This window comes from Hippocampus comes, unplaced genomic scaffold (genome assembly GCF_001891065.2).
Source record: "Hippocampus comes isolate QL1 unplaced genomic scaffold, H_comes_QL1_v1.1 scaffold76, whole genome shotgun sequence".
Lineage (NCBI taxonomy): Eukaryota > Metazoa > Chordata > Actinopteri > Syngnathiformes > Syngnathidae > Hippocampus > Hippocampus comes.
In genome coordinates this window covers 1,315,271-1,327,836 of record NW_017805277.1, presented here as the reverse complement: position 1 = coordinate 1,327,836, position 12,566 = coordinate 1,315,271, and the positions used below count along the sequence as shown (strand labels likewise).

The 12,566-nt window shown below is 39.3% G+C and overlaps 1 protein-coding gene across 1 annotated transcript; it reads left to right on the top strand.

Annotated features, from left to right (window-relative positions):
* The first annotated feature begins 3,813 nt into the window (after positions 1-3,813).
* Positions 3,814-11,183, top strand: kcnk1b (potassium channel, subfamily K, member 1b). Its single transcript, XM_019870693.1, has 3 exons — positions 3,814-4,325; positions 7,496-7,891; positions 9,513-11,183. Exons 1-3 carry the CDS (start codon positions 3,833-3,835, stop codon positions 9,761-9,763), a joined length of 1,140 nt encoding a protein of 379 aa, XP_019726252.1. The 5' UTR covers positions 3,814-3,832; the 3' UTR covers positions 9,764-11,183.
* The last annotated feature ends 1,383 nt before the right edge of the window (positions 11,184-12,566 follow it).

Sequence of the window (12,566 nt, the reverse complement as noted above, 5' to 3'; positions counted from 1 at the left end):
AAGAAGAACATTATTTTCTTTGACTACTGTCTTTCTGGAATAGTTTTGCTCCAGGCTGTTATGTGGTACACCAAATTAATGATTATATGTTGTGGAACAGGTCTGTTTGAGTTGAGTATCGTGAGAATTTTATGAAAGTCTTGAATCAAGAGGAAAGAGCATGACTCATGTCAACTACAAATAAAAATACATAATGTAGCCAAGGGTCATAAAAGCTTTATTAACGGCAAGGATATTTTTTTAAGTGTTAGTTTAACATTCTTAAGGGCAATTCAAATGTAAAATTAAGTAAATAACAAAAACAAAACAATAAAACATCCAGTTTTAACTTTAATGATTCAGGTCCACCTCATGTGCAGTTCTCATGTTTTTGTTTTTGTTTTTTTTTTTGTTTTTTTTTTTTTTTGTTTTTTGCTGTCATACAATTAAAAACAACAAACTCTGTCTTTGATTCGTGACCAGTGGAAGCCACATATAGACAAAGCAAAAGCAAAATACAGCAGTGTTGTGCAGGGCTTTGGAACATTCTTTTTATCAGGGGGTCATTTAGGTTGTTAGAAAGACCTCCAAGAGCTGTAATAAATCCATCCACCCATTTTCCATTACACTTGTCCTCATTAGAGTCCCGGGTCAGATGAAGCTTACCCCAACTGACTTTGGGTGAAAGGCAGGATACACCCTGGAGTGGTCATCAGCCAGTTACAAGTCATAATTCGCACGAGGAGGACGAGAATATGGATTGGATCGCTTGGATTGGATCGCTTTATTGTCATTACACATTCATGCAACGAAATTATGCAGGAAATGTTCAAACTCAGAAACCTCATCATTCGTATGAAGCTAGAACATCAACAATATGTGCATTCTGTTTACTGTGGATAATCTTACTAATCACCCAAATCAACTCCTCTCAAATTTGCATGCTACTTTTGTGAAAAACAAATACCATCCATCAGGTCAAATGTCAGCACATATCAGTAAAATCATAAAATGATGCAACTCCTAAAACCATCCAGGAATAACTGAATTACCGCGTCGAATGTGATACAGTCGATCAATAAACTAGTGGAAATTCTTCGGCAATGGTCTTCTGACTGGACTCCCTCAACAGAGTATCAAGCCACTGCAGCTCGTTCAGAGTGCTGCGACTTGGGTTCTGCCTAGAACAGAGATCACAACATATCACTCCAGTCCGAAAGGCTTTATACTGACTCCTAGTCAGCTGTAGAATTAAAATTTGGTTACTAGTCTATAAATCACTGAATGGTTTGAGTCCTGGATATATTAAAGAAATGCCGATGGAACTTATATCCAGAAGGGCTTTGAGGTCTGCAGACTCAAGTCAGGTAGTGGAGGCCAGAGTGTGAAAGAAAACATGGTAAAGCAGTATTTTGCTTTTATGCTACATGCACACTGCCAACAGAAGTAAAGTCCGCCCCAAGTGGGAATACTTTTGAATCCAAGTTAATAACAATGATTTCCCCCCATGCAAATTATGAAGTCTTTGAAATAATTAAAAAATAAAATTTCCCAAATCTTTTCCATGCACTGTAATTTTGGTGAGCTATTCTGTTTTTTTTTTGCACATTGTTTCTAAATGTCGTTAGTTCTTTTGATTCGAGATGCTTTCAAATGTCGTGCATTTACTTATGTGAGTCACACTGTGTTACTTTGTGTATTTAATGCACTAAACAAATACAGCTGCCTTGCCTTGCTGTGTCATACTAAATCCACCCATCCATTATACAACATGTAATTTGTTCCTTATGACAGATACGTATTACGAGTAAATATGTTTGGGCATTTTGAGTTAAGCAATATGGCTCATGGGTCGTGTGGTTGCCCAATAACAATGTTGGTTTCTTTTTATGTAATGATAGATACATCATTAGTTGAAACCCACAAGTGATTTGCTTTGTTAATGTTAATAGAGAAACAATGACTACGTACATAGTAGCAATGTTTGACTTCCTCACGTTGCTGACACCCACATCTCTCATTCATTATGAATACGCCACGTGGTACACTGGCTGATGCTCAAACAACTTCCGCTGTTCTGTATTTCCGCAACGGGCAGATGGACAAGCCTACTCACATGGTTAAAAAAAAAAAGCGGGAAAAAAAAATTACCGAACATCATCTGCCATGTTGTTACATTCCTGTAATAGAAAATCCTGCCACTTCAGAGTGGATGACGCCTGCTGACCAAACCTACCACCAAACAAGTACTTTCATTCCTGATGAAAGTGTCAGCTGAGTACGTCACGTTTGAATTATGTGATGCACGAATGATTCATAATTGTTGCCAGTGTAATTTGCTGTACTGTTGGAAAGACACTTGCACAGAAACTACCATCATGCTGTTTGGCCGGAGTAAAGTACACAGGCCAGGAAAATATTGCACTAATATGTGCATAAATTAACATGCAAGCATTTCTTTGTGTATGTAAAACCTGGAGGACAGGTCAGGAGGTGAACAAAATCCTAAAGTGCACGGTGAGCCTTTTTAAGATGTAGAATGGATATGTCTGGCATGGGTGATGAAGGCGAGAAGAGGTTGTAGATATTTGTAATTTGAATTATGACAAAGCAGAGTCAAAGGTATCTCAAAGTATAGTTACAGAATTCTGCAATTCAATTGCATTTCGGTAATTCATTTGCAGGTCTCTGCAACTGAATTGTACATTTCTGCAGTGTGAAACTCCAATAAATGGATAGGAAAATGTGATGTTATTTGTCGCGTTTGAGTCCTTTTGACTGGGCAAAACTGAATTCAAGAGCTTATTCTGTTGTTTTGACGATAGTCACAGTTAAATTACAAATACGTTGAATTGAAATTACAACTATTTAAAATGGGATTACGTCGAGTCAAAAAGGGACGCCCTTAAAACAAGAAAGCTTTTAGTTGCATAAGGATATGACATAACGCAGCTCTCAATATTTCTATGAAGCATTTGAAACATTGAAATGAAATTTTGACCAAAGCCAAAATTATGAATAAGATAAGATATCCTTTATTTGTCCCACACTGGGGAAATTTACAGTCTACAGCAGGGGTAGAAAGAAGAAAAACATATATATAAAATAAAAATTGATGTTCTATATGATCAAATGCTTTATAAAAGTTTAATAAGAATAAAAAAATTCCTCTGATTCAAGATATTCAGAGTAACCTATCAGGTCAAGTATTAGTCTTATATTAGCCCTAATATGTCGATTAGACATAAACCCAGTTTGAGTTTCTCTTGTCATTTATCCAAGATTACGGTTCACAAACCTTTTTTTTACTTAGTATTCATTTTTACATTCCAACAACATTTTTGTCAATATTAACATGAATGAGGAACAAAAAATAGAAATATATAAATACAAACAATCAAATACAGTATATTAGTACAATTCCATAATTACATACAGCATATGGAAGAAAAGAATTGACAGACAGACCCTGAACTGCAATGCAACAATCAAGATCAATCCAAAAAAACTTAAAACAGAGTAAATGTAAACGATTGCTATACATTATGCTATGTATATATTATTACACCTGGAAAGGGAGGAGCAGATCATGTGACGACACAGGCCATTGTCTCCGTTCTCTCATATGTTGTCTTCAATTGCAGTTTGAAATTTGACTATACTTAAACTTTGACGTACTCAAACTTCAATCCATTATTTTTCTGTTTAATTAAAAAATGTTGTTTGTATGTAGCGCTCAAATATATATAAAAAAGGCTAATATGTAATATATATTTTCTAATTTGAAGAAATTGAAGCTTGCTCAGTTACAGGTTAATTCCGGCCATCCACCGTAAATTATGTGAACACCGTGATGTCATTGAACGTCTCTCGTTGCGGCAGCAGGTTTCGCAGGGAGGGAAGAGAATTAACATTTCAGCCTGGCCCCGATACAAACATTATTACCTTTATTCCGTTTACAGGGCTTGTGTTAGCATCCCACAGTTTTAAGATGCTGCAGTCCGTTTCCAGTTGTTCGTGCGTGCGGCTGATCCAGAACCACAAATCGACGTGGTATTTTGTGTGTCTGGTGCTGAGCTACATCCTTTATCTGATCTTGGGGGCTGTCGTCTTTTCGTCCGTCGAGCTACCTTATGAAGCTGCCTTGCGCCAGGACTTGATGACCACGAAAAAACAGTTCCTGCGGGACAACGAGTGCATCACCGAGGAGAGTCTGGAGCGCTTTCTCAAGGAAGCGCTAGACGCGAGCAATTACGGCGTCTCCATCCTCAACAACACCGCTACTAACTGGAACTGGGACTTCACTTCTGCACTCTTTTTTGCCAGCACGGTGCTCTCCACCACAGGTGAGATAGCTCCGACACGGAGCATCGGACGACGGACGACTTCATGCAAATGTGTTATTTTTATTTGTATTTTTAATTTCTTTCTGTTTATCTGGTTTCATAGCCATATGGCACACAGATCACGATCTCCCGTACCTTTACAAAATAACCTGATATCAATTTTGGTCAATCAGACGCACCATTAATTTTAATGAATGCCATATTTCATTCATTTGTGTATGAAAATAGTTATTAGCCGTGCCATCCGTCTAGGCCTCATTAGCCTCACTAAAAACAGGCTTTGGCATATTTCAATGACTGCTGTGAAAACACGTGTTGGCTTATCAGTTATTGCTGATGTAATTGTCCTTATATTACACCAGCACACAATGTTAGATACTGCACGCCAGGTGCACTTGATGATCCGTTTCCCTCAACATAGTTGCAGAGCATTACAACCGGCATCTGGGAATTGATGTGCATTTTCTCTTTTGAAAGTCTGTGTGTGTGTGTGTGTGTGTGTGTGTGTGTGTGTGTGTGTGTGTGTGTGTGTGTTATATTTTGTGTGATACTTATATTTATACAAGAGCCAAGTATGGCAGCGAGTGTTGTCCCTCAGTGTGTATGCTGGATCTCACATTTCACATGTGCAAGTCTTTGAGATTTTTTTTTTTTTAATTTTTTTGTGTTGCAATTTGTTGAAGTGCTTTTTCCAGATCCTACACTGTTCTCCCATGGGAGCATGGTTCCAAATTCAATGAGAATAAAAGAGAAACCAGTGTTATCAACTTAATAATTAACATTGAATAATTCCTTACAGGAAATCCACCAAACTTTTTTTCCTTTCGAAAACATCTCTCTTTACTTAGTCAAATGATAGCATTTGTTAAAGTAAACCCTGTCTACAAATAATGATGTTTTTTTTTGTCTTGCAGGCAGTAAGACAGTTTTGCACATTGTCATTTAATATTATCTAAAAAACAAAAAGTGCATGCATATGCATTGAGACTACCTGAAGGAACTTTAGTCTGACAACATGGCAGCAGCAGTTATCTCGGACGTTTCAACATACATACCGCACGTAGGTTGTGTTTAAATCCTCAACGATACGGTGTGTTTGCTGGCGAAACACACCCATCCAGCAGAGACTATCCATCAAATAGGTATGACATTACATAACAGGCACCATGTTGTTTGGAGATTAAACATTCAGCAGAAGACGTGTGCTGTAAAACATACACTGTATCACAAACAAATGCCATTTCCTGATAAATTAGCTCATTCTTGCAAGTGGGCCAAGGTAACACACGCGAAGGCAAGGTTAACTTAGATAGTGTGAAGTTTTAATGGAGTTCTGTAGTGTTGTGAATCTTATACCGGTGGAGCATAATGATCCATTTGTAATATCCATCCTTCCATTTTCTGATGCATCCATTTTCTGATCCGCTTTATCCTCACAAGGGCCGCGGGGGGTGCTGGAGCCTATCCCAGCCGTCTTCGGTCAGTAGGCGGAGGACACCCTGAACCGCTTGCCAGCCAATCGCAGGGCACACAGAGATGAACAACCGTCTGCGCGCACACTCACACTTAGGGACAATTTAGAGTGTTCAATCAGGCTGCCATGCATGTTTTTGGAATGTGGGAGGAAACCGGAGTACCCGGAGAAAACCCACGCAGGCACGGGGAGAACATGCAAACTCCACACAGGAAGGCCGGAGCTGGTATGACATTACATAACAGGCACCATGTTGTTTGGAGATTAAACATTCAGCAGAAGACGTGTGCTGTAAAACATACACTGTATCACAAACAAATGCCATTTCCTGATAAATTAGCTCATTCTTGCAAGTGGGCCAAGGTAACACACGCGAAGGCAAGGTTAACTTAGATAGTGTGAAGTTTTAATGGAGTTCTGTAGTGTTGTGAATCTTATACCGGTGGAGCATAATGATCCATTTGTAATATCCATCCTTCCATTTTCTGATGCATCCATTTTCTGATCCGCTTTATCCTCACAAGGGCCGCGGGGGGTGCTGGAGCCTATCCCAGCCGTCTTCGGTCAGTAGGCGGAGGACACCCTGAACCGCTTGCCAGCCAATCGCAGGGCACACAGAGATGAACAACCATCTGCGCGCACACTCACACTTAGGGACAATTTAGAGTGTTCAATCAGGCTGCCATGCATGTTTTTGGAATGTGGGAGGAAACCGGAGTACCCGGAGAAAACCCACGCAGGCACGGGGAGAACATGCAAACTCCACACAGGAAGGCCGGAGCTGCACTGTGAGGTCGAAGCGCTAACCACTGGACCACCAGGCCGCCCCATTTGTAATATTATATACTTTAAACACCCCCCGCAGTTTAATTTGGATTATGTTCACATTTGTTCAAGTAATGTGTAGATGGGTGACGCTTTCTTCAGTTTTTGATTTTAAAAAAAGATTTGATATCTTAGGGTACATGCAGTTGTCATTCAACTGCTTGTTCATGTATGCCCATTTATTTACACAATAATCCTTTTGGAGGCGAAACAGGTCTTTCAGGGCAAGTCTCGGAAATTGATGGTGGTTGTATTTTTGTTTAAGTGTTGAAAATGGTCCTTAAAATATGTTCAGCCTTGGAATGTGCAAGTAATGTAATCATCATCAAAGCTATAATAGTGAAAGACATTGCTCATAGTAGTATTACATAGGACACACTCAGTCCTCGGGTCTAAATTGTCTACAGGTATGAAACTGTGAATGGTTGTCTATGTCAGGAGTCTGCAACTTTCAACCACGCCCAGACACTCACCTGCAGATTTGCATCAAGCTCCACAAGATACATTACACAGAAACGACAATATGTACATGTTTAAAAAAAAAAAAGAAAAAGTTGGGTGAACTCAAAATTTCAAGGCAACAAACTTTGATAACATTTCAAGTTGGGCAATTCAACAAAATATTTTAAGTTTTGCTGTTGTGAAAATTGGCTTTCCCTTATTTCACAACAAAGCAATAAGAGTTTATGGAAATGGCATCGCTTGTGTTGCCCTCTCCCCTCCCCCAAACGCCTCAACTTAATGATATCAAGTCAAATGACTTAGCAAATTGTTTTGGGGCATACCACTTGTTTTGTTTGTTGTGCTAACTAACGTATTTGCCATGTCAATAATAAGTATTTTTCTTTTCTTGTCTTGCTTTTGTCTTCAGGCTATGGTCACACAGCGCCACTGTCAAAGGGTGGCAAGGCTTTCTGCATCATCTACTCTGCGTTCGGCATCCCGTTCACCCTCCTCTTCTTCACCGCCGTGGTGCAAAGGATCATGATTTACAGCACAAGGAAGCCCATTTTGTACATCCACACACACTGGGGTCTGTCCGAACCTCTGGTGGCCATCGTCCACTCATGTGTTCTCGCCTCTTTGGCCATCTCGTGCTTCTTCCTTATCCCCGCGGCCATCTTCTCCTCACTGGAGGACAACTGGAACTACCTGGAGTCTTTCTACTTCTGCTTCATCTCGCTTAGCACCATCGGATTGGGAGATTACGTGCCAGGAGAGGCGGATAACCAGAGGTTCAGGGAGTTCTACAAACTGGCAATCACTTGTGAGTAATAGGCTAACATTGCAACAATAAATGATCCAAGATCCGTTTTATTTTTAGCTACTTGTACTAGTGGTTATACGCCCACTGGCCCTTTCATTAGCTACACCCGCACGGTCTAAAGAGATCTAAATTCTTCCTTTATAATTTTATAATTGATAAATTGGCACATTTAACAAGAGGTTGAGCATTGTAGGTGTAGTTTGCAGTACAAGACAACCAAATTATCATGTTGACATCCTATATTTAATATACAGTATCGTTAAATGACTACCACTGTCATTCTCCTATCAATTCTCAACTCAACTCAACTCAACTGTATTAATAGAGCACTTTCAAACAGCCATCGCTGCATACAAAGTGCTGTACATGGAGCAATTCAACATATGCGACAAACAGTAAAGCAAATCGGTAAAAAAAAAAGGTAGAAAGCACCGAACAGCAAAACCAAGAACAAATCTAAGTCATGCTGAGTCAAATGCCAAAGAATACAAATGAGTTTTGAGGCAGGTTTTGAAGATGGGCAGCGTTAAGACTGAGCATTATCATCCCTCGGTTTGATTCAGCTTTTGCATTAGATTGTATTGGTGTACTAATACTGGCACTGACGAGCACTTGTCTACAGTGTGGTGTCAAAATGAGGTCAACACACAACTCATAATAATATCACATACATCCTGTTACGAGAAAAAGGAAGTTACTTTCGGTACTGGGGCAATTCTCACTTCCTTTGAGCCGTAAATCGAATCTATTTCATTAATCTATGGCTGACGGTATATAATTTTTAAAAACATTTCTTTTAAGTATCGGAATCAGATTCCAACCACTACAAGTATGTCTAAGTACAAAAAAAAAAAAGGTTCAACACAGGACACATTTTAACCCAGAAAATGTTTACATGAGTCATTTTTGTTACGGTACCAATTAAACATTCATAATGTAATGCATCAACATTTTGATTACATTTAATGATCATTTTTCATTATAACCGTATATTGAGTCGTGTGGCATCCATTTCCACTGACATTACAAGTATGTCTAAGTACACTATAAAGGGCTACCTTTCTGCAAAAGATAAGTAGCACAGCACGGTATACAGTATCGATCACCCTTCACTGCTTCTTTGAAAATTCAACCTCCATCAAAGGTAAGATAGGAAAGCAATGAGAGTACGCCAGTGTGTGTGACATTAGTGTGCGTCATTCAGTCATTCAGCTTGCAGGCTGCACAACAGCAACTGTGTAAATTGATGTATGTTGTGACGTCGGCGCCTGCGTCATAGGTGTGGTGTATTTATAGAGCAGACTTCACAAGCGGGCTGGAAGCAAGTAGATTTGGTCTCTTTCTAATGTTACGTTGTTTTGATTTACAACGGTATGCAAAGATCTTGGGCTCCAGTTATTAGAATATTTATTCTTATTTTCCCGCGTACTCTTTTCTGGTACAAATACGCCACAAAATAATACATAACGTGCATTGTGTAGAAACACTGCCCCCTGTGCCTGAATTTGTAAACAACAGCCTTTGTGATCATTCGTTTGTAATGAAATTCACACCAAGAGATGAGTTTTTTTTTTTTTTTCTGGCACTTACATTGAGTCCTTTTCCTGGCCTCTGTTTTTAGTGTACTTGATCCTGGGCCTGATCGTCATGTTGGTGGTCCTGGAGACTTTCTGCGAGCTGCAGCAGCTGAAGAAGCTAAGGAAGATGTTCTACCTGAAAAAGGAGAAGACGCGGGACTGCCTTGCCATCCTGGAGCACGACCATCTGTCCTTCACCTGCGCGTCAGATAGGATACATGGCGACGACAAGGCCAACATGTTCATTAGTGCCTCAAGTCTGTCCTCTCGTAGTGATGACTACATGATTCAGTAGTGTTAGACCGAGGCAATTACAAGAAATCACAAATCCCTGCTGTAGTTATAGCTCGTGGGAGCAAATTTTCATTATGAGATGCCCGTTAAGTATATGCTCAAACATTTTAGGAAGTCATCTTATAATTGAGCTAAAATTCAGGAGAATTTCTCAATAGCTTGTCAAAACTAGTACTACTTCTGTGGATATTGTTTCAAGGTGTACAGTTGTGGGCCTTCGAGAATTAAGACGCACGTCACAGATTTCAGAAACAGGCTTGGTGATTATACAGGTTGATCACTGACAGTTCTATAAGTATTGGCGTCTATGCTGCTCTGGTTGTCTTGCTGATTGGAAGAGGTTTCATGAGGCAATGTGTCATAGTGTAAATGGTGCTGGCGTTAATGTCCTAATAGTTTAGCTGTGTCTTTTTATTTGGCAAATCGGCTTTGAGAAACTGACATCGGCTGTTGAAAATGTAATTTAAGCACACCGGTTCTCTGTCTGTGCTACTTTATCTTTAATGAAGGTGTAAAGTTTTCCTGCTCGTCCCCCATTTCATTCAGGGATGTCTGTGGTATAATCATCTTCTTGTGATTATTTGTGTTGTCCGAGTGTGTTGGTACACACTTTAATTAAATGCTTTGTCTGATATGATGTGTTTAATGCATACACAATTTCGGAGAAAGGGGATGCGAGGTTCACCTTTAAGTGTAAGGGAGACGGTTTGCACATGTAGAGGAACCGGTCAAAATGGTAAACGTGTTTGTAAATATCTCAGCTGCATTGTGAAATATGTTGAACAGGTAGCAGCCTTAACCTTAGTCAGCTTGTAACTGGACTAAAAAAATACATACCACCAAAACCAACCAAGTTTCGATGACAAAACACTGCTAAGTGTATTTTTTGAGTGCATTCCCAGCCGTAAGTAAATTGCTCTGGCAAATATATTGATTTTTAAATCCATGTTTTGTTAATGCCTTTTGCTACAGGTTAACAGGCTAACCGCAGGATATATTGTATTGTACATGATGTTCTTTACCACTCAGCTCACGAAGCTCGCCAGGCTCGTGTTGATTGTCAAGTGTATGTGATAGCGATGATTATTACCATCCTGGAAGTTAGCAATGTATTTGATACATTTGAGGAAATTTCATGTGTTTGCGTACTGTTTTTATATGTCTGCTGGAGGGGGAACTAGACCTTAAATGTTGTTTTCATTATTGCTGTAAGATATTTCACTGTTCAGTGGATGCCTTGAGGGAATACATTTGTAATCAGGATTACGAATGGAATTAATTTACTGATGTTGACAACACAAGTCAGCAGCAAATGTGGATTCATGTCCATAATGTGCGTTGCAACCATTTCTTTCTAAGGAAAAAAATGACCTGATTGACATTTGTGTCACTAAAATAAAGTGCTGTTTGTAATTGTTTGTGTGTTTTTTTGTTTTTTTTTAATATTTCATAACCATCTTGAGCTGTAATTAAAATAACAGATTATGTAGCGAAAAGGGAATGGTTAAATTGCTGTGAGGATGAAACTGAAATTGTTCGGTTCGGGATTGAACCTAACCGCTTGCAAAAGGCCAGGTACTAAAGTTTACCGAGAATACACAAATGAAACGACAAGAGTCCCAAAACGTGATACCGAAATGAAGAACAAATAACTTGATGATGAAAATACTTATGAAACAAGGAACCGTGAAAACAAGAGTGACTGTGAACACGATCGAGGGGTCTAGAAAACAACACTTGAAGCAATACAGCAAGCAAGGTAGATAATCCAAAAAGCAGAAGCAGAAGTCATAGTTCTTAAATACAAAGCCAGGCTGATGAGGAAGCGAAGCGCAGGTGCATCTGCTGCAGGGAAACACCCTTCACTCCAGCTGGATTTGGACTCCACTGAAGACAGAACATGACAGAAATACTGTAAGGTCAGGTAAAAAGTAATGACTGCACTTAACGGCATGCGTTTAGCAACCTTTTTAAAAATATGATGGTACTTGAATACATTATTCTGTTTTAGTCATCTCTTGAAAACACTTTTTTTCTTTGTTTAGCAGCTTCTTTAGTTGCTTTCCAAAAGGGAATTACATTTCGAGCTGAACAAGAGGCTAAAACTTTTCATAAAGAGAGTCTAAAACCAATAACTAAATGAGACTTTTTTTCTCAAGTAAGCTTACACATTAGATCCTGAAAGACAGGTTTGTTTGTAACCAAATGATCATGACCCAAATCGCTCAAATTTGCAAGATCTGTTGAAATACAACTCCACTTTTAATTTTTGATGTTCTGATGTGTATTTTTATGTTGTGTTGTACGGCCCCGGGGGACAGGACTCACGTCATCCAAAAAAAAAGAGATGCAATACTTTTGCATAATGTTTAAGGGCCTGTGTTTCATTTGAAATATCGGTGGTGCAATTACAGGCCTCCCTCGCTGCACAGCGGCTGAAGTTAAATGACTAATGATGAGCCTTTGGCAAAATATTTATTGCACATCATGAGAACACAACTACCCGAGGATGCACACTAATTGGAAATAACTGTGTGCAACTTTCAGACGCAGCAGTTTATAAAATAAAGGGCGCCCGTTCATTTGCATAATGCAGTCATAAGAAATGATATTCTCATTAGAAGATTTGTTTGGTAGGACAGAATATGCAGGAATTGTTTATTATTGATGAAATGACATTACAGTATAGCATACGTATTAAATAAGGAGCAGAAACACGCTCCGGCTGCCTCTAGGTGGCGACAGTCTCTCCTGCATGTTAAAAGTGCCACAATCCATGTTTACTCTCATGAATAATCCAGCCA